This window comes from Schistocerca serialis, chromosome 2, assembly GCF_023864345.2.
Source record: "Schistocerca serialis cubense isolate TAMUIC-IGC-003099 chromosome 2, iqSchSeri2.2, whole genome shotgun sequence".
NCBI classification, from domain to species: Eukaryota; Metazoa; Arthropoda; class Insecta; order Orthoptera; family Acrididae; genus Schistocerca; species Schistocerca serialis.
The window spans coordinates 801868303-801891698 of NC_064639.1; the positions used below are offsets into that span (position 1 = coordinate 801868303).

At 37.6% G+C, this 23396-nt stretch overlaps 1 protein-coding gene across 2 annotated transcripts in view; it reads left to right on the top strand.

Moving 5' to 3' along the window:
• Window positions 1-13523, top strand: part of LOC126458043 (sialin-like) — a 408590-nt gene extending 395067 nt beyond the window's left edge. For both annotated transcript variants that reach the window (XM_050094836.1, XM_050094837.1), the window contains 2 exons: window positions 11566-11651; window positions 12720-13523. In XM_050094836.1, coding sequence (XP_049950793.1) covers window positions 11566-11651; window positions 12720-12944 — 311 coding nt within the window. In that variant the 3' untranslated portion in view covers window positions 12945-13523. The remainder of the gene's footprint in view (window positions 1-11565; window positions 11652-12719) is intronic.
• The last annotated feature ends 9873 nt before the right edge of the window (window positions 13524-23396 follow it).

The window sequence follows — 23396 nt, forward strand, 5'->3', positions numbered from 1 at the left end:
TCATCGTACAGTTAGACTTACTATGTGGGAAAATAAATTATTGTGCTAAGACACTGCTAGCACTATTAGGAATGAGGTGGGGATGTGAATTTTAATCTAATCCATAGTTTTGGGATTCCTGGGTGGATTGGTATCAGTCCTGGTGACATTTAACGTTGGGGGGGGGGTGCGGCATATGTAGTGGTAGAGAGGTGTAACATGTTAACTGTAACTCTAGAAAGATGGGAATATTTTCTACCAAGGCTGGTAAATATGACTTACTATCTGGAGGGGAAAAAATATTTTTTGGACTTAAACTGCCCTAGCAATGCTAATGATGGGAATAGGGGATCAGATGCACTTGGCAGATTAATGACTGTAACTTGATACATAGGACACCCTGAGTGTGGTATTTAGGCTGATTGCTATGCTCATTTAGGCAAATGCTGAGCTGATTCCAAATTTCTGCATCAAAGAATACAATACACAAACAATTAAAATACAATAACCCACAAAACAAAGTTTACATGAGTCACAGACAGATGGTGCTCACAGCTTCCCTCCCGTAGGTTATCTTGATTGTGGTGTCAGGAAGGGTATCCAGACAGGTAGTTTAAATAATAAAGTAAAATTTTGCAAATCCTAAAAATCAGACCCATACTAGATGGGATAGATGCTAGGTATTAGAAGAAGACTGTGGATGCAAATTGTGTAGTTCATACTAACTTCATTCCTGTTTCTAACCACAAATTTTAATACAATTGGGTAGTATGTGCATATTGGCATGTAAGTGTTCCCTAAGTCACAGAAGAACCTTCTGCAAAATCTTCAGTTATCAGCTTAGCTCAATATTCTTTTTTTGCACAATATTCTCACAGCATGCTTCTGCAAATAAATACATTATTGACCTTAGCAGGTGAAACTGAAGGTTTTTATAAATGCTGGTGCCATCTAAGTTTATTGTTCATTTGGATACCTAGCAGTTTTCCACATGTCTCCTCATCCAGTGTGTGCCCAATGAGCTCTGCTTCTGGAATCTTTAAATCATTTTTATTTATTTGCTACTGCATCATAATATAAGTTTTTGTAAGATCAGTGCATAAGCTACTTGCTGTGAACCAGTTGTAAAACTGTTCTATTATTCTCCTGACTGCGTTTGATGTGGATATGTTCAAGGCCTATATAAGTGTACTTGTCACTGGCAAACATCACAGTTTTTAAGAGTTGTCCAATCTCCTCAGTAAATCATTTATGTTGGCCAAGAAGGAGATTGTGCCAAGCATCTATCTTGTGGGATATCACATTAAATACTTTCCCATTGGGAATATAATCTTATTCCGCAATATCACTTGCTAATGTGACTCTCTGTTTTCTTTTGTTAAGGTATGGCTTCAATTGTGCAAAGAAGAATGCCTTTAATGCCATTCATTCTATTATCTCTAGTAGAAATTTATGATCTGCATAATCAGTGGCCTTGGCAAGATCACTGGGGAATTTTTTCTTGTTTAGTTCTACCAGGACTAAGTGTGTAATATCTTATATTGTTTTCTCAGTAGACTCTTTTCAACTTTTGCAAATGAGTGGTACTACCACATATTCCAGTGCAAAGAATATAGTTTTCACTGGTTATTACTATACCTTGTAAACATTTTTTTCATTAATTGCCTTTATATGCAGATCTTCTTATAGTCCTCAGTAGCAGTCAGAAAGGCTTATGCTGCAGATACACATATACTGATGATTCGAAATATTACCACTGCTATCCATCCTGAGATTGAATCCCACCTGGTGAGACTGCAGTCGTGTGATCTGATAAGGAAAGAAAAGGATGTTTAAAAATAAGTTATTGAAAAGTAACCTTTAATTGTAAAAAATGTAAATAACTGACAGAAATCCTCAATACAGCACTGAATGGAGGATATCTTCAAATGTTATTTACAAATATTCAATGTGGCTATTCTGTAATATGACAAATGTCCCTTTTGTAATCAGTTTACCTCCAGAGATATTACGAAGCAGGTCTGACGTATGGTGGCAACTGCTTGTGTTATCCATTGTCACAGCTCGTTAATGTTTCCCAGAAGTGGACAGTCACTTTGTCTTTAAAATAACATCATATGCAGAAGTCCAGTGGGGTTATATCAGTTGATTATTGTGGTCAGGATATTATTCCATCATGTCCAGTCCAGGTCATTCCTATGGAGATACACAATGACTTCACGATGATAAGTCGTGGCACACCAGCTTGCTAGGAAATAAATTATGTGCTCATGTCATGTTGTAATAGAGGTATTAGATAATGTTGAAGCATTTCCAGTTATGATGCACCAGCTACAGTTGACTCTGGGGAAGAAAGAAAAAAAAACTGTAAATTTTGTGAAAGCTTACAATGTAATAACATTTACCTTATGTCGTGTTGTAATAGAGGTATTAGATAATGTTGAAGCCTTTCCAGTTATGATGCACCAGTTACAGTTAACTCTGGGGAAGAAAACTGTAAATCTTGTTAAAGCTTACAATGTAAGAACATTTACCTTAGGTGAGACCTATACCTGTTTTATTGTTTGACATGGTTTCTGCACAACTCATATATCTGAGCATTAAGCTGATTCTCTTTACTGCAGGTATGGAAGATGGTTTCTTTATTAAACGCAATTTTATTAAGAAACCCATCTTCAGTCTGCATTTTGTTAAACATTTCTACACAAAACTCAGCTCATTTTCTTTACCACTTTCTCTTAAAGCTTAAAACTGTTCCAGTTTGTAGAGTTTGAATGACAGGCATTTCCATAATACCTTTTGACAGTGTTGCACTAGGCATATTAAATTCTAAGCTGGCACATTTCATTTATCTAACTGAACTTCAAATGTAAGACTGGCAAATTTGTTCAATTACTGTGTCAGATTCAGCCAGTTTTGATGGAACAATTGTACCAGTTAATAACAAATTGTCTTTGCGATGGTGGCTTTCAATATTTAGTCCTGAATTGTCCCTGAAGTTTAGTAGTTGATTTGGATTCATCAAACCATAACCAACACTGTGCACACTCTGCACCTTTATACGTCTCAATGATGACTGTTGGAATAACTCATCCGCACATGCCACGTAGCGTCAAAGTTGGGAACTAACAGTGTTAGGTGCTAATAAAACTTGAAAATGTACAGCGTTCAGTGCTGTATCAAGCATTTATGAAAGTTATTTACCCTTTTCACAATTAAAGGTTACTTTTGTACAACTAATTTATAAACACCATATAATGAATATGCTGAGTCGCAAATAGCCACAACAAAAAGGCTGTCAAAATATAAGCTTTTGGCCATCAAGGCCTTTGTTGAAAATTGACAACACACACACACACACACACACACACACAAGTCTCACACACATGACTGCAGCCTCTGGCAGCAGAAGCAGTGTGGCTTCACCTGCCAGAGGCTGCAGTCATGTGTGTGAGAGCTGCATTTGTGTGTGTGTTTGTGTGTGTGTGTGTTTTGTCAATTTTCAACAAAGGCCTTGATGCCCAAAAGCTTATATTGTGACAGTCTTTTTGTTATGCCTATCTGCAACCCAGCATCTCAGCTATATGGTAAGTAACAACTTTCCATTTTGTAATATTGTTACATTTCATCCTGGATTTTTCATTGTGTGATTTAATTTATAAGCAACCTGCATGTAAGCAGAGCAGAGATAAATGGAGACATCCAGTGGCAATAAGGGCTGCAAATGAGAAAATCCTCTGATATAAATGAGTTTGGCAACAGGTAGATCGTTATTACCTGGCACCTGGAATCACATCTATTCTTACATTAGGTCAGTGGTCGAGTCTGGATACACTTTCATTTAGGCAAACGGTTGCTCAGAACATGCAACATTTGATGCAAGTAAAATTACAACCATTGAAAGAAAAATTTCTTTGCTGTTGCATCACATGTAGTGATTACCAGAATTCTCTCCAGATATCTTACCCATGGTTTGCAAGTACGCGCTTGTCTTGGAAATTCATCAGGTCTCTAGTATGTACTAATAAATGAAAGCTTGTTAGAAGACCTGTGCAGTAGAACCCAGAATCCTAATGAGCACTAAAAGGAATCCATTAAATTGCACAAATTGAGAGGTTGTCAATTTAACAAAAATCAAAGGGATTAAAATTATGAAAAACAAAAATTGGAATGATCACATGGAAATGTGGAGTGCAGAGTGGTCATGTTGTAGGAAATTTCTTGTAGAATGTAAATGCTTTAGGATTAAAGGAGACCATTCTCTGAAAAGCATAAGCATTGAGCTGTTGATAGCCACATACAAAAGGAAAAAAAAGTCTTGCTAGATTTTAGAGGTATGATAACTCTGAAAGCTAGCAAGGTTTTTTTCCTTGGTATGTGCCTACCGACAACTCAGTGCTTCTGCTTTTCAGTGAGTGGTCTCACTTAATTCTAAATTATTTCCAGAGCGGTCATGTACGAGGGTTATTCCAAAAGTAAGGTCCGGTTATAAAAAAAAAATCAAAACTAAAATGTTTTTTCAAAACAATTGTTTTATTTACATTCCTTACATCTTTATCTATTTTTCTACATAACTTCCATACTTATTTAAACATTTGTCACATCGTTCAACAAGCTTTTGAATGCCCATGTTATAGAAATCGGCTGCCTGTGACGATAACCAGTCGTTAACTGCTTCTTTCACTTCATCATCTGTGTCGAAGCGCTTGCCGCCGAGAAACTCCTTTAAGTAACGGAACAGGTGGAAATCACTTGGCGCCAGGTCCGGACTGTAAGGAGGATGGTCCATCTGTTCCCATCCAAATTTCTTGATCAGAGCTTGCGTTTCATTTGCAGTGTGGGGTCTGGCATTGTCATGCAACAACAAGATTCCAGACGACAAAAGACCACGTCGCTTATTCTGGATTGCACATCGAAGTTTAGTCAGGGTAGCGCAGTAGGCGGCTTTATTAATCGTTGTTCCTCTCTCCATAAAGTCGACTAACAATACTCCACGTCTATCCCAGAACACAGTCGCCATAACCTTACGTGTTGAGATTGTCTGCTTTGCCTTGACCTTGACTGGCGATGACGTGTGACGGCATTGCATTGACTGACGTTTAGACTCTGGAGTGATGTGAGAAACCCATGTCTCATCCCCTGTGACAACATTGTCTAAAAGACTGTCACCTTCCTTATGATATCGCTCCAAAAAATCAAGAGCAAAAGCCATTCTTTTCATTCGTTGGGGCTCAGTAAGCAGCCTGGGAACCCAACGGGCACACAATTTGTGAAACTTCAAATGTTCAGACACAATTCTGTACAAAGTTGTTCTACTCACATTCAGAAATTGCATGTCTACGTCTGTAATAGTGAATCGGCGATCTTCACGAATTTTTTTGTCAACCGCATTGACCAAATCGTCTGAAATCACTGATGGTCGGCCACACCGTGGTTCATCGTGCACATTATCCCATCCTTCATTAAAAGCTCGCACCCACTTGCGCACTTTACTGTCGCTCATTATGTTAGGACCGTACACTTCAGTAATCTGCCGATGGATTTCCGCCGCTGAATTGTTTCTTGCAGACAAAAACCGTATCACTGCCCTTACTTCACAATCGGCGGGCTGATCAATTGTCTTAAACATTGTAAAGTGACACTGTGAACTACACTCAGCAACAGTAACAAAGCGAATGGCGGCGTTTGACGCGCAAGGCTTGCCGGGAGTCGGCGCGCATGCGTGTTTTGTCATTGGCGCCAAATTTCAATAGTTACGGCGAATCGGACCTTACTTTTGGAATAACCCTCGTAGATATAAATGTTAGCATTAAACAGAGAGGAAGATTCATAATGGAAACTGTTTGTGTATCTTCTACTGCAGCTGTGTATATCTCTGTTCATCTATAATTTATTTTTACTATCAACAATATAAACTGTTAATTGTACACTGCTGTCCAAAATTAAAGCAACAAGCCACTATTTCCCTGCCCTGTGTCTAATTCATGATATAATCCTACAAACTGTCAACACATGTCTGTATGATCATGTTCTGCATGGAATGTGGCATTCTGGTCAATGGACCATCACACCAATGATGACACCATGGCACCTATCAAATAGGCTACTGTTTGCCGGGTAGTCCCACATCCACAACTGATGTGTACACAGAGACAGACAGTGCAGTATGGCACAGAGAAGACACCTTCCAGACTCTCTCCAGTGGAGGGCCATGGGAAGAATGGAAGTGGAACAGTCGCAAATTGATCTGGCCCAATGGCTTAAAGGTGATCATTCTGTTGTTTCTCGGATGTGGCGACAGTTTACAGAGACCGAAACTGAATTCTGAAGACTTAATGTGGGGTGGACCATGTGTGACATCAGAAAGAGAGGGCCATTATTTGGCTGTAAGGACTTGTAGGATTAAGGCAGTATGCCTTAGTACTGCTTTGCAACTGGCATCGACCTTGCGGTATCCACTGAACATGATTTATTGAGGCAAAACATGTACAGAAAGGCTTCAGCAGAGCGGCCTTTATTGTCAGAGACTGCTGTATGTGTATCTCTGTTGCCTCTTCACAGAAGTGAACATCTAGAGTGGAGCGTTGAGATGCCACCTTGCCGGTCGAATAATAGGCAAATGTTCTTTTCACAAATGAGTCCCAGTTTGGTCTGGAGAGCGAATCTCGATGGATTCACATCTGGAGGGAATGTGAAACACGATTTCGGAACCCAAACATTGTGGAAAGAGACCAATATAAAGGAGGATCATTAATGGTGTGGGCAGGGATTATTTTGGCAACTCTTCATGAAATTGTACAGGTGAACTGACAAGCTTTAACTTCTGTCAGGTATCATGAAGAGAAGTTGGGACCTCATGTGCATGCATTACCAGGTGCTGTAGGCCCAGACTTCGTACTGATGGACGATTATGCTCAATGTCACAAAGAACGGGTGGCTGACATTTTCTTGGAAATGGAAGATACTGCATGCAAGATGTAGCCTGCTCTCCTCCCGATTTGAATCCCTTACAACATGTCTGGGATGCACTAGGGAGATGGGTTGCTTCACATCAGTGTCCACCAACCACTCCCCAACGTTTGCGAACTGCTCTGTAAGAAGAATGGGCGCTATTGTCTCATCATGAAATTGATGACATCATTCACAGTGTGCCCCATTTTATCACACCTGTATTGCTGCCAGAAGTGGCTGCCCCCTTCTGAGCACATTAACCAGTTGTCGGAACATGTGTGCAAGTCCATTAAGTTGGAAAAAAGAAGAACATTTTTGTCTACTGTTATGCACGTTGCAAATGTTTGTGTTCTGTATTCCTTACACTGTTTCTACTTTACCATCTCCCGTTTGTTCTGTATTGTGGCAAAATAAATGTAACCTCACAAAATTTCCATTCATTGCTTTAATTTTGGACATCAGTGTAAATGAACTGAGGAGAGATTGTCAGACTCCCAAGATCTTTGATATACACAATATTCCTAAGGATTGCTATTGCTGAATCTACTGTAGTAGCATTGCCAAAGAGAGAATTCCTTAAGACAATGCAGAATGAAGGACATGAGAGGGAAACACTAGTTTACAATGGAGTGAGACAGGGCTGTCGCGTAACCCTTTTGTTACTGTGAAGGAAACCAAGGAGTAATTTGGAAAGGGAATTAAAGTTGAGGGGGAAGAAATGAGAACTTTGAGGTTTGCATATGACACTTGCAATTCTATCAGAGATGGCAAAGGACTTGGAAGAGCAGTTGAAATGAATCGGCAGTGTCTTGAAAGGATGATATAAGATGTACACCAACAAAAGCAAACCAAGTATAATGGAATGTAGTGGAATTAAATCAGACTGAGCTAAGTGAATTACATTCAAGAGCCAAAGAAACTGGTACATCTGCCTAATATCATGCAGGACTCCCACAAGAACCCAGAAGTGTCACAACATGACATGGCATGGACTCACTCATGTCTGAAGTTGTGCTGGAGGGAATTGACACCATGAATCCTGCAGGGCTGTCCATAAATGTGTAAGAGTACGAGGGGGTGGAGATCTCTTCTGAACAGCACGTTGCAAGGCATACCAGATATGCTCAGTAATGTTCATGTCTGGGGAGTTTGGTGGCCAGCGGAAGTGTTAAACTCAACGGTGTGTTCCTGGAGCCACTCTGTAGCAATTCTAGACATGTGGGGTGTTGCATTATCCTGCTGGAATTGCCCAAGTCTGTTGGAATGTTCAATGGACATGAATGGATGTAGGTAATCAAACAGTATTCCGTTGGCATTATGTGGTTTTTAAAATAATTTTACGGTCACAAGAGTGTATAGACAAGGCAGTGTTAGACTCTCCAACTTCACAAAGATTAGTTTGCAGGAGTCTCCAGGTTTACTTCCTTACTGACCTTTGAGGCTGTCTTCTAGATTCTGAAAGTGCTCAGAGCACATTGTAGAACTACCCCATAATATCACACCATATTTTAGATGGGCTTGTATGTACATGTAGTGAGAACACAATTTCAGCACACTTACTGCATAGCAGCCAGTATTTACTCTGACCTTTACCTTTTCAGTATGTTGATTCCATTTCAGGTTATCTTATCCCCATAGACTCAGGAATTTGAATACAGCATTGGTAACCATTGGTTGGAATTTATTGTTACAATTGGTTGACAGGGGTTTGCATTTTGTGTGGTGTGAAAGTTCATGAAAACTGTCTTTTTTAGTACTGAAGGTTAATCTGTTGATTGTAGTCCACTGGCTGAGTTGGTCAGTAGCCAAATTCACAGCTTTTTGAAAAGTCTCTGTGTTTTCCCCTTCAAGGAGCAAAGTTGTGTGATCTGCAAACGTTATAGTTTTGAGTTCATCTACATTCAGGCTCAAGTCATTAATATACAGGAGGAATTTTGAGGTCCCAATACTGAGCCCTGTGGCACACCTTGTTTAACAGTTTTACTACTAGACTTTGCACTTTTACCAGTTAGCTATCACTGTATGTGCACTGTAAAATGTGTAGTTTTTGCCAGGCACCATTCTGAATCCTGCATTCTAAATGACTAGCCAGGATTGTAAGATCTGTGGCATTATCACTGTCAACTATGCAGTTGCTACAAGTACTACCCATGAAAAATTTTTCTCTATGACCATCAGTCCACTAGGCCACAGGATGTTGCTTAAAAACTTTGCTTTGAAGGTATCACATGTAAGGTCCTCACTTACATAATCTTCAAACCATGCCACAGCTTCCAGATCTAGCATCTGCCATATGAGAAACCACTTGCTGCATTTCGTTATACATTTTGTCTGGAAATATACTTTAAGATTACACAATGAGTTATGTGAGGTTGTACCATGTGGTTTGGTGATTTAGTGGGTTGGTGCTGACTACAAATTGTAGGTTAGGTGTCCAGTCCCCAATGTCCTCAAGGAGTTTTTTTCTGTTACTTAGTGCTTCTTTCACCTACAGCAGTGATTTGTTATTGTGAAAAATGAAAAGTTGCTCCTTACTTCAGAGTCTATGTTAAACTGTAGGTTCCTCCATTTCTGACTGAATGAGTCACTCCAAAGGTTACATAGAGGAGGGCAGGACATACCATATCCAGTAGGACCTTGCCTAGTAAATAACTGCAGTGTTAAAACTAACCTTGAGGTTGAGTACAGCTTTACTTAAAGTTGTATCAGCAGCATAACAGATGAGAGTCTATATGCAATTTCAGTCTTTATCGGTGTATTCCACTGATGAATTCTCCTCAGGTTATCAGCCGAGTGGTGGCGTCGTCTTGTCGCAACGTTCTTCAGAGAAGATGATGGGTACGAAACTCATTGAAACGTTGTGACAAGACGACATCACTACTCTGCTGATAATCCAAGAAGAATTCATCAGATGAGAGTCTATGCTAAACAATGGGACACACAAGTGATAAAAAGAATATAAAAGAAGTATCTTAGTACATAATCCCGTGGAACACTAGTACTCATTTTTACAAATGGAATATATGTTTCTTCTTGAGAAAAACTGTTTTTATTGTCAAAATATGAATAAAAAAATTACTGATGTGAAATCATTTACACCATGAAGCTCATTTACACTACTGTAGTGAATCACCTGAAGGAATGCAGTCCAGTTCTATACGTGGATTGCTGAAACTGGTAACAGGATGTTGTGTTTTTTTTCCCCGAAGCAGTTAATTTTTGGTCAACTTCAGGAACAGGTGAAATGGTATTTTTTAAATGGACAAAAAACAAACTGACTGCTACACTGAAATGGTGTTGCTGTAGTACCTACTAACCACTTAATTTTGTGTATATGAGAGTAATATTTCAATGAAGGTTGGTTAGTAACACTGTCTCACTTATGTTAGTTTTTCATTTCACCATAGCTCATCCAAACTATTATTTACCCCTTTAACTCATATGCCTACTTTGGATCCTCCATATTCAACTATCTGTTCACTCTGTTTCCTGGAATATCCTCTTAAGGAACCATAACCTACACCTGCACACACTGACAAGTTCTACCCCAGAACAGTCATTTATAACTTGTGTTGCTCTCATGTCTCCCACTACACACCCCTCCCACCCTCCCTACCACTTCCAACCACTCATCATGGGAGCAGATTGCTGTTGGCCCATTGAGATGTCTGCTGTTAACATTATGATCTAAATTTAAGCAATTTTCCATCTTTGTTGCTGAGAACCTCATCTGTTGAAGAATAGTGATCTATTGCCATATGCACATAATGGAAAGAAACCATACTGCAACATGTTGAAAATAAGGCACATTGCCCCCCCCCCCTCACCACCACCACCTAACACAACAAACAAATACACACACACACACACACACACACACACACACACACCACATGATATGATGTGACATCATATCACATGAATGGTTGTCCTCACATTTGGGGGCTATGACAAATGCTTTCCACAAAACTTAAATATCAACTGTTTATTCCTTAATCCCAAGAGGAGATTATTGTAGATTTAATTTGGCCGATGCCTATAATGAAAATGAACATTAATGTGGATGAACATTACTGAAAGAAACAAATAGAATTTTTTTGTAGATCTTACAGAACTTGAAAAAAAAAGTTACATTGAGATCGTGAAATCATTATAGCTACTATTTAATATACATTAGATTTTATGTGAAGATATGAAGGAAATAACTGAAGCACTGAGAACCTTAAGAGCATAAAGCACATTTCATTGGGCTCATATAGAAGTGAGTATCAGAGAAATTGGTGAGATAGCTTTTCATTAGTGTTTATATGTGTAGTGTGATCTACAGCACAGATAAACCTAACTCATGATAAGATCAACATATATCATGAGCATGCATACATGCTAAGGTCTTAACATCAACAGCAAGTGGGCCTTAAGCCCTTACAGTTCTCAGATATTTTTAGTGGGTCAAAGAACACTATTTTAGTAACTATTAAAAAGCATTTGTGATTCACTTTTAATTCCCAGAAATGGTAAGTGTTATTAGTGTCATTCCCCAAGGCTCAATATTTCCAATCAGTTCATAGTTAAACAGTTTGGAATGAAGCAGGAAAACCATTTCTTAATAACAGAGTTTCCTTTTTGTTTCTTTAGGACCAATCCTAGCATTTGCACAAACAATTCACATGACAGCCAGTTTTCTATCGCCACTGGTTGCAGGTGCACTACTGCAAGAAAGTGTAAGTACCAACACTTTATACAAAAACATAAACTGGCTCTAGAAAGATAAAGTATTAGGTAGTTAAAGAGAGTGGCATGTCCAGCATTTATCACTATATTTCATAAGCTATTTCTATGTCAAAAGGAGAGTGCCATTGTGATCTATATTGTATTCTGTGTGTATAATGACCTTCAGTTGTAAGTAAAACTATCTTTTCGTAATGCTTCATTTGTTTCTGGTGCAGTTGTCCTCTAAATTTGTCTTGGCACCTTTCCTCTGTCATCTATTTACCGTCACACTAGCTCTACTCTTTCTTATTTTCATTGTAGCCACAAATTTGAGGCCATAAAATTTAACTCATATCCGACTTAGAGGTTCATTAACTGTCTTAAATTTTACTGTATGTATCAAAACACTGTTTGTAAATATAAGCGGCCTTCAAAAACTAAGTTCACATTATTATGGCAGGCCAAGTAACTTCTATTGAATGTGTGCATACCCTTAAAAAGACACTGATATATGACACTATTTTTCACATTGTCACCAAGTTAGAACTTTGCACCAGTTGTTCAAATCTTCACAATAGAAATCCACTCTTTGGTCACAGAGCCATTTAAGAACCATTGTGTGAATGTAATCCTCTTCACCAGAAAATGTAGGATTGTTGCAAATCTGTTCCTTGATTGCCTGTGATCAATGTCAGTGGCCGTCCTCCTCACTCAGTGTCATCTACATCTTTGTAGCCTCAGGCAAATTCTTGGCAGTATTTCACTACGGCTGGATGTGACTTTGCATTTGGTTCATAAACAGCCAGCATTTCATGGTGAAAGGATATACCTATATGTGTAAAGTTCCTATTTACTTTGAAGAAGACTGAAAGTTCCCAAAGCAGTAAGGGCTATTTTGTGTGTTCAACTACAGTCTAGTATTTCATCTTATACGTGATTAGCCATATTTTGACATAGCACTTCTCACTTGCTTATGATAACACTAAAGGTTAAAAATAAAGCTTGTTTTTATTATAGTTTTTAATTGTTCAATTGTGAGTTCAATTTTGATGTTATGAAACTTGTAATTTTTTTTCCAGCCAACTTTGGAGAACTGGCGTCATGTGTTTTGGGTGTCTGCAGTAGTGTCATGCACGACATACATCATGTTCCAGATATTTGGAACAGCTGAAATACAGGCTTGGAACTATCCTGATCAGAAATATCCACTGACCCCTTCAGCAGAGGGCAGTGATCAACTACTACCTTTATCAAAAAAAGAAGATTTGCAACAAAGGAGGAATCATGATGCTGCTGAAGGCTGATCATCAGGGTCTACATTTTTTTATTGACCACATGTGCTTTCTATTTCTGTCTGACTGGCAGACAACAAACAATTTAACTAACTTCCAAAAACTTTTACTGTTGCTCATCTTTTGTCTGTGCTTGAGATGCATCAACATTGTGGTTCCCAAGTTCCTCTTTGTTTTTCTTTGTGGAAATAGTGAATTATGTTGGTGTAAGTCAGTAATTTTGTATTTCACAAAAACTCTTTGGCTTAACATTTCTACATAGTTCTTATAGGTTTATGTGCATACATTACACATGATGTGTTCTGGTCATTATGCCACGGTACTTGCTTGATAAAACAGAAAGCTATTAAGATATCTGAGAGTTTGGATATAAGGATTGGCTTGTATTTCATATTTTTTAATAATGGAGATTGGAAACAGCATGCAAGTCTTTGTGGGCAGATGAAAATGGATATGGGACAGTAAGATATATAAAAATATTATGTTAATTTATTCTCCTAATTCTCCTAATTGCTACCTAATTATGGAGCTCGTGTGCGTGTGTGTGTGTGTGTGTGTGTGTGTGTGTGTGTGTGTGTGTGAGAGAGAGAGAGAGAGAGAGAGAGAGAGAGGGGGGGGGGGGGGGGGGGGGAAGAGAGAGAGAGAGAGAGAGAGAGAGATCTGGCCAATGGTCCTTTTTTTACTGATGCTGTTCACTTTGCATTTCTTAAAGAGTTTTGAGACCATGTTGAGTTTTTATTATTTTGTTTTCTAATTAACTGTGGTGGTTATCTTGAAAACTTTGTTACTTCATTAAGCAAAATAAATAACAGAACTTCCAGAAGTAGTGATGATAAGTGCAGGATGCAATCAAAGAGATTCACTATTTTTGTGACAGTATATTTGTGTAATAGTAGTTTCTTTATAGCAAAACCAGCTAACAGAATGCTTCAAGCATGGTTGGTTATTTTAAAGGTGGAGTAGTATTGTACTGTAAGCACTATATTCCTTTCAAAGAAGTAGCTAGACTATTAAACTTTTGTATGCCCCATCACAATACTGTATCACGAAAATTGTCATTCCGGATTACTGAGAAGTATTATTTTCATTTGTGTCAGTGACAGAGTCTGAACAAACTGTATGCAGTATGTACTTACAACTAATGAAAAGTGCCTAGAACTTATGTGATGAGAAAAATAAGATAATATTATAAAGGAACTTTTGTGATTGTTGTGTAGTTGCTGTCCAAGATAATCGTAAGTAAATGATATCATGTCATTTTGAGTTGTGAGCTAATGTAAATTTAAATAATGTAATAATGGGACTATAGTAGAAGTACTTAAACACTGCAAGTTGAGTATGCATTAAGCATGCTTAAAAATGGTGCTATTGTAGAATACATTGAACACTCCATATTGATATATAAAATAAATCTGTATATAATAAATATAAATGTGAACAATTACACCTAATACTGAATTCCCCATGTGTGGTAATTAACTGGTTTAATTCTGAGCAATGTCACAGCCTCTTGTTATTTTGACGTTTTCAATCTGGTCAGCAAAAATGGTCCCTCTTTAGCTGACAAGTATTTTGTTGTCAGGGTCTGAACTAAAATGTGTAAGTTATCAAAATGGTCTGCTTTTTGTGAGCTGTAAAATTTTAGAAAACTGGTGACATATTTACCAGAAACCCTTCATTTAACAGTGTTCAGTATAATGTAGTGTGGAACAGCTTGTAATTGACATGTAAGCCTTACAGATATAATTTTTTCAAATTTTGACCTGCGTACTCTTGAGTAATGGTGGTGACCAACCTAAGAGATTAGCACTGAATTTAATTGGATGCCAGAGGCCAGTTTGAATAGTGGCAGACCACAGTATCAAATTAATAACTGACAGAGCTGCCATTCTATATTACTCAAACATTGTGATGCACAGAGTTCAATGCTCAGTCTACATGATAACAGAATTCTCAAGACAACTTTTTCTGTAAGTATTTCAAAACACATTGCAGCAATTTGTTGCAATTTCGGTGAACACACTACTTATTTTCTAGATGTTGTCACTTCAGACACCTTCAAAGAGATTTGTTTTACTGTTGCAGTTTCCAAGATTACACGCAACATTTAAGCAATTCACTCCTTTCTGTGGATGGCCACTGTGTTTACAAATGTAGTAACTTAGTCCCAAAACACAACAGATTTTAATTGCATAATATTTATTCTTATTTTCAGCAAATCGTTAGAAAATTGGATTTAAATTTCACAAAGTAATTATAATTTAACTTCTGTGTTCTACTGCCTAGCAGCAAACATTGGGAAATAAAATACAAAAACAAAATTTAAAGCATTATTTGACTGATATACTCCTCAGTATTGACATTATGCGCCAGGTTCAACAAAGGTGTTGCTATGGTATAAAATAGCTCTCGCAGATGCCTCTGTGTAGAAACGCAATCCTTTCGATAAAATTTGTCAGTCAGTTTCTGTTAAAAAATACTAAATTTGTAATGTGCAAACTGAATGATATCATTATGACAAAATTGTATTTAAAAAGTCACAAATTGTACTGTGTTAGTGTAACTAATTGTAAATCATTCATGGTATTAGTCTTAAAATTTGTATTTTGAATGTTCTTTAGTTTGTCCAAGTTTTGTTTTTTGGGTTACATTGTCTTTCAAGGACAGCAGGTTGTGTAAAAGTACAAAGTATATTGATGTTTATAATTATATTTTGGAATGCAGAAGAAGCGATAAGTAAAAAAAGAGAAGAAATTCAGCGAACTGCAAGTATCTGTTGCCCCAGTATAAAAAGACACAAGTTCTTGTATACAGGAGTAGTTGTTCCTAGCCTATCATCCAGTTATTTTATGGAGCACAAAAAGTTTACATGTATATCTTTCATAAATGAATGCAAGAAGAGTGACAATAAACCCTAGATGTGTGTCAGAACAACAAGACAGGTCCCATTCATTATTATTGAAGCTGCCCTAGTAAGCATGTTAAAATGAAATGAAGATCAGTCTCTCTGCATGACATTAACGTGTGTGTGTGTGTGTGTGTGTGTGTGTGTGTGTGTGTGTGTGTGTGTGTGTGTGTGTGCATGTCAGAAGTGTTCATTGAGTCTTCAATCTCACCAAGTTATTCATCAATCAGCACTCATCTTTCAGAAACTTCAGTATGATGCTGAAAATATAAAGCACGACAATATTACATTATGCATGTGTGCTCATTAATGGAAGAATGTATTCAGGGATTTACTTTCTGGATCATGTATGGGAAGGCCTCACGGCAATCATGTCGAGCAGTTCACTATAACAGATATGTTTCTTTAATTATGTGAATTAGAATCCTGCAAATGTATGTTTCCCAACAGTATATTTTTGTCTTATTTCCTGTAATAGTATGTTTATATTTTTGGAATGCATTTAGTAGTAAATGTCTTGAGATATTTTTATTTTCTGTGAAAATAGACCAATTCTTGTATGTTTAGTCTACTTCAGTACTTACAGTAGTTTCCTGATTAATTCTGAATATAAGAATGAATATAGCATCAGTGATATTTATTACCTGAGGTTTAACTGAAAGAGTGCTGTAAAGGTAACATGTTTATCACTAGAAGTTTCCATTGTACAACATAGCTGCATCAAATAGGTTTGCACAATGAACCACTTGTCCATTTGATGTTGCTAATACTTAATGAATCAGCATTATATTTTGTAATCAATTTTCAGTAATAAAATAATTGCACAAAAAAGAAACAATTCCATGTGGTTTAAAATCTTATTTAACTATACCTATGGATGGGAACTTATCTCGTTTGATAAAAATAGCCAGAAGCATGTCTGAAAATATTGAACCTAGCTGCCTTCTCTTGACCAAGTATGGAATTCGACATACTTTTAGTGAAAGAACTATTTTTTAGGAGTGCGGTTTTCAGACTGAGCCTAAAGCTCTGTACACAGAGCTTTTGTTAAACTACATATTGACTAAAAATGGTTGTTTCAATCTCAAACGTGCTTGTTATGCAAACAATCTTGTATGACATTTGTGCAAAGTGATAGCAACTTTAAATAGTCACATTTTTCTTTGATCTGTGAAAACATGTCCTTAAGTTATTATGGGAATAACAGTTTATTTACAAGAAGAGGATGTAGAATGGAAACTTGTTGCAATGGTATTCAGAAACAAATGCATTTCATTATCTTCCATAGAACAGAGTTATATTTGCTCTTCCATTGAAACAATCCACAATTTCTCTGTGTTCTAAACTTTGTATTCACAATTATTAATCCCAAGTCCAGAAATAAATCACAAAGGTTAACAGAATATAAAAGTTATTATTTAGTTTGTTGATTTCGCTTAAATTCTTAGGCTTACAACCACAGCTGCAGCCCAAATGTGTACAATAGCTTCAATCCTACTGTACGAAGATGAGTCAGTGCTTCTTTGCAGGTGCATAATAAGATGTCCTGGAATTGGAGACTTGCATTTCATTGAAAAAATAAGGAGCAACATGATATATTCACATAATGAAGGCAAGCATACATAAATGTGATGAAACAGTAGTACATGAAGTATCCTCCGCCACATACTGTATAATGATTTTCTGAGTACAGAAGCAGATGAAAAGAATTTTTTTATCTTCCACTGTGATTGTTTCTGCTACAAAGTTTATAATGCAGTTTCTATACAATACTCCTAAACAAGTGAAGGCTCTGCAGGGTCCTGATGTTAAAAATTTATGAAACATCTTAGAATCCTGCACTAACAGCAATCTCGCTGCACATAAAAATTATGTAACAAAAACACTTCAAGAAGAATTGATAGTATCAGTTAACAAAAGCTCCCAAACTGCATTTCTGCAGAGAAACCAGACATCAGATTGTTAAGGCTTTTAGTAATTCATGAATGAAAGCTATGTTTTTTTTATGATTTCTGTGCTTTTTTAAAAAAATTGCAATTATAAATTTTCAGCTTTCCCGGTATTTGATTCTGTTGCAGTAATTCATCTCCACACAACAATCAACAACAGTTTGTCTTTGTACCAGAATATTCTTTTTGTAAGTTTCCAGAAACATTCAAAACTGGTGACAGGCACTGACTCATCTTCGTACAGGAATACCCTTAGAGTCTGAATACCTGATGTATTTCAGAAATGCACGGCTGCTTAAAATGTTTCATTTTCCATGTAAAATAAATACTACAGTGTCTATTACTTGTAGCACACAACGTTAACACAGCTATTCGACTGTTAAACAACTTCAAAGCTAAAAATCAAGGTGCCTGATTACATTTTACTCAAAGTGCAAAAAAAAAAAAAAAAAAAAAAAAAAGTTCTTTAATGTGTAGGTGCCATATTAATGTAAAAAATATTTTACCCTCACCATCAGAAAATGAACATACTGTCATTATTTGTCATTCCTAGTAATCTATAAATAAGAGCTATCAGTTGATGCCTTATAGCCTTGAAATATTTCACAGCACTTCAGCTAGTGAATCATACTCATTTTATTTTGGTCAAAAACAAATATGTAGTTGAATTTTATTTTCTAGGACACCTGTGAAAATTCTCAAGCCCCACAATTTCTTCTTCACTACCATCAATATGCCCTACAAGTACTGAGTTAAGTACAGCAAATGGCAATGGCTCAAATGAAGTGTCTTAATTTTTCTTTTGTGTTAGGCATTTCAGGTCTACTAAATTGCACATTTGCTATATACTTTGAAGGGAAAGTCACACACCTGTTTATGATGGGACCTACTGGCCCATTCCACAAGAATCCAAGCCAATTGTTGTCGTCTGGTGCTCAGAGTGCCAATGTGTGTACATTCCTGATAGTTTCATAAGACGTGTTTTATGAGAAATGCATTAAGAAGTGCTTGGATATCCTGAAATATACTCTCTCGTTTCCTGTCCCTAATTGTACTGGGGAAAAGTGGAATAAAACCTTCTTATAAATAGTGAGACTTCATGCAGAAAATCAAATATCTCTCAAACTTTGTAAACAAATATTATGGCTTCCAGTAAAATGCTTCACAGTAGTCACTCCACTATGTGAGTAATGTAATCCATTTGTGTTTTATCGACTTCTTTAAAAAATCTGAAAACAGAAAATGGAATCTATACCTAATTACAAGATTATATGACTTCCAACATTTTTACCATTGCATAGAATCACAGGCAATATTTCATAAGTTTTCAATATATCGTGGGTATTTAGATTCTTCTGTTCTATACAATAGTATCACTACAATTACAATAACATGAAATGATTATGTATACTACAAACTGCGTTTCCTCATTATCACTCATAATAAACACTCTAACATGACAGCCATCACTAAATACACAATGACAGCAGAGTGGTCACCAAATCTTGCAAATAAATAGTGTGCTTTTATTTTTTGCGGTTACTATAAAAGAAAAGTTAGTGAAATTCAATTAAACCATCAGGTAAAAATTTTGAAATGTAGATTGTGTGAATTTATTAAATAAAACTACTTTTAAATGTATTACAAGAAGAACCCACAATAGGTTGCTCTCCGATACAAACAAAAGGTCATAGAGTGAAAATAAAGGGAGATCTTTTTCAGCTCGGGTGCCAACACTCAGTAGTTTCCAAGAAAATGACATACTTTCAACGCCACTTCATCAGTCCACTTGTGCAGCATAAAACCAAGTGACTCAATGGTGCAGTGACTAAGAGTGCAGTTTCATATTTCTACACACAGTATTCAAATCCAATCTTATCATTATTTCTTTAGTTGCAGCAGTAGAGATTGTGTTTGTGAGATCATGAAATCCAATAGAATCCTTGACAAAAGATATGAGCACTTCAAATCTTATTACAAATAGATTCTACCATCACAAACTGTATATAACTAACAGTTACTGAAATTGAAAATCATATAAATTCTAGTATTTCAGTTTTTGCTTTATTTTTACTTTTGTACTTCAAGAGAATCAGTGCATTCCCGAGGACACCTATCATAAAAACATTCAAAGCACAAAAATTCAGAGCACCAAGTGCAAGAAAAGCAACCTTGTTAGCATTGCTAAACAACTCACAATCTGCCAATAATTTTGTGGCAAACCATCCAAGATGGCCGCCGAGTAAGTGACGCCAGAAACTATTTCCAGAAAGTTAAGTGATTTAGACAGGAATGTAATTTAGTTTAACACCGACAACAAATTAAATACGTTCATTAGTGTATCGTTTAGTCTTGCCGTTAAAGGTTTCATTTTTCTTTGTGTATTTTTTCAGAAAACACGAAAAGATCGTAACTTCGCGAAGTCGCGTTTAGGCTTAAATTTTGTAAACGTGTTTGTTTCTTGTGTCATGGTAATTTGACTAGTTTCTCGGTAACAAATAAGTAAACTGCCGTAAATAGCGTATAACTTCATTGTTTTAATACAGATTTCAGAAAAACAGCGTAACTTTATATCAGAAACTTGCTTATATACATTTGTGAATAGGCTTAATTCTTGTAACGTCTTTTTTATTTTCGGTAATTTAATTGATTTATTCTAGGTAAAGTATTATTTTTGCCATGAGTGAGAAGTGCCTGACTTGCCCTAGAATTGTTAGTTCCAGGGTTTGGTGTGATGGATGCAGTAGTTTTTTTCATTGGGGGGACTACAGTGGCGTGTGTGTCGGGAAAGTGGATCAGGCTCATCAGTGGTTATGTAGGATTTGCAGCAGAGATAGGAAGATAGTGGAACAGGAGGGGAAAATTGCTGACCTTCAGGCTGAGCTAGATCAGGCTAGGGAAGATCTGGACAGGTTAAGGAGGGAGAAGGGCAAAGAGAGGTGGGAAGTGGCAACAGGTAACAGAAGGAACAGGCCTAGAACTAAGTCTGACAGTTTTGTGGTGAATGTCAAAAATAAGTTTGACCTGTTGCTTCAGTTAGAAACTGATGAGCCTCAAGCAGAGGTAGGTGTAGACAGGACACAACAAACTTTTAATAGGAAATTGAAAAAGAATGTAGGAAAGTCATCGAAAAGGAAGAAAGTTTTGTTGTTAGGCAGTTCTCATGCCAGAGGTGTAGGCCAACTTCTGCAGGAGGAATTAGGACCAGAATACCAGGTCACAAATTTTTTCAAACCAAGTGCTAGTCTGGATCAGGTGACAGAGGATTTAGGTTCACTCTGTAAAGGATTTACCAGGGAAGACACCGTGGTTATTGTGGGAGGGTCAGGGAACAGTATCGACAGAGATCCTGGGTACAGTATAGACTGTGACCTAGTAAAGATTGTGTCGGCATCGAGACACACCAATGTTGAATTTGTGTCTGTCCTGAGACGCCATGACTGGCCTCTTTTGAACTCTTCTGTTGGGAGAGTTAATTTGGAGTTGGAACGGCTGCTTGGGTCGGGTGCGGGGGCTCATATTGCTGTGGTTCCTGTTGATTCTCTCAGTAGGTGGGACTATACCAGGCACGACCTACAACTCAACAGGAAAGGGAAGGGTAAACTGGCTGGGGTAATAGCAAGAAATTTAAGGGGGGGAGGCATGCCATGAATGGTCAAATACCAGTGGTTACAGGTGTTGGAGCAGCACCTTTTTTAGGATCGGTAAGACAGAAAGATGTTAAGTTCTACGAGAGGTCAGGATTGAAACAAGTCTTCAGTTTAGGAAAGAAATTAAACAGCACAATTCTAGCACATTGGATCACCAATCACAGCTGCCAATTATAAATTTTCACCATCATCATCATCATCATCATCATCATTTAAGACTGATTATGCCTTTCAGCGTTCAGTCTGGAGCATAGGCCCCCTTATACAGTTCCTCCATGATCCCCTATTCAGTGCTAACATTAGTGTCTCTTCTGATGTTAAACCTTACTTCAAAATCATTCTTAACCGAATCCAGGTACCGTCTCCTCAGTCTGCCCCGACTCCTCCTACCCTCTACTGCTGAATCCATGAGTCTCTTGGGTAACCTTGCTTCTCCCATGCGTGTAACATGACCCCACCATCTAAGCCTGTTCACCCCGACTGCTAGATCTATAGAGTTCATTCCCAGTTTTTCTTTGATTTCCTCATTGTGGACACCCTCCTGCCATTGTTCCCATTTACTAGTACCTGCAATCATCCTAGCTACTTTCATATCCGTAACCTCAACCTTGTTGATAAGGTAACCTGAATCCACCCAGCTTTCGCTCCCATACAACAAAGTTGGTCGGAAGATTGAACGGTGCACAGATAACTTAGTCTTGTTACTGACTTCCTTCTTGCAGAAGAGAGTAGATCGTAGCTGAGCGCTCACTGCATTAGCTTTGCTACACCTAGCTTCCAGTTCTTTCACTATGTTGCCATCCTGTGAGAATATGCATCCTAAGTACTTGAAACCGTCCACCTGTTCTAACTTTGTTCCTCCTATTTGGCACTCAATCCGTTTATATTTCTTTCCCACTGACATTACTTTCGTTTTGGAGATGCTAATCTTCATACCATAGTCCTTACATTTCTGATCTAGCTCTGAAATATTACTTTGCAAACTTTCAATCGAATCTGCCATCACAACGAAGTCATCCGCATATGCAAGACTGCTTATTTTGTGTTCACATATCTTAATCTCACCCAGCCAGTCTATTGTTTTCAACATATGATCCATAAATAATATGAACAAGAGTGGAGACAGGTTGCAGCCTTGTCTTACCCCTGAAACTACTCTGAACCATGAACTCAATTTACCGTCAACTCTAACTGCTGCCTGACTATCCATGTAAAGACCTTAATTGCTTGCAAAAGTTTGCCTCCTATTCCATAATCTTGTAGAACAGACAATAACTTCCTCCTAGGAACCTGGTCATATGCCTTTTCTAGATCTATAAAGCATAGATACAATTCCCTGTTCCACTCATAACACTTCTCCATTATTTGCCGTAAGCTAAAGATCTGGTCCTGACAACCTCTAAGAGGCCTAAACCCACACTGATTTTCATCCAATTGGTCCTCAACTAATACTCGCACTTTCCTTTCAACAATACCTGAGAAAATTTTACCCACAACACTGATTAAAGAGATACCTCTGTAGTTGATACAATCTTTTCTGTTTCCATGTTTAAAGATTGGTGTGATTACTGCTTTTGTCCAGTCTGATGGAACCTGTCCCGACTCCCAGGCCATTTCAATTATCCTGTGTAGCCATTTAAGACCTGACATTCCACTGTATTTGATGAGTTCCGACTTAATTTCATCCACCCCAGCCGCTTTATTGCACTGCAATCTATTGACCATTTTTTCCACTTCCTCAAATGTGATCCTATTTCCATCATCATTCCTATCCCATTCTACCTCGAAATCTGAAACATTACTGATCGCATTTTCACCTACATTGAGCAACTCTTCAAAATATTCCCTCCATCTGCCCAAGGCATCCACAGGATTCACCAGCAGTTTTCCTGACCTGTCCAAAATGCTTGTCATTTCCTTCTTACCTCCCTTTCGAAGACTGCTAATTACACTCCAGAAT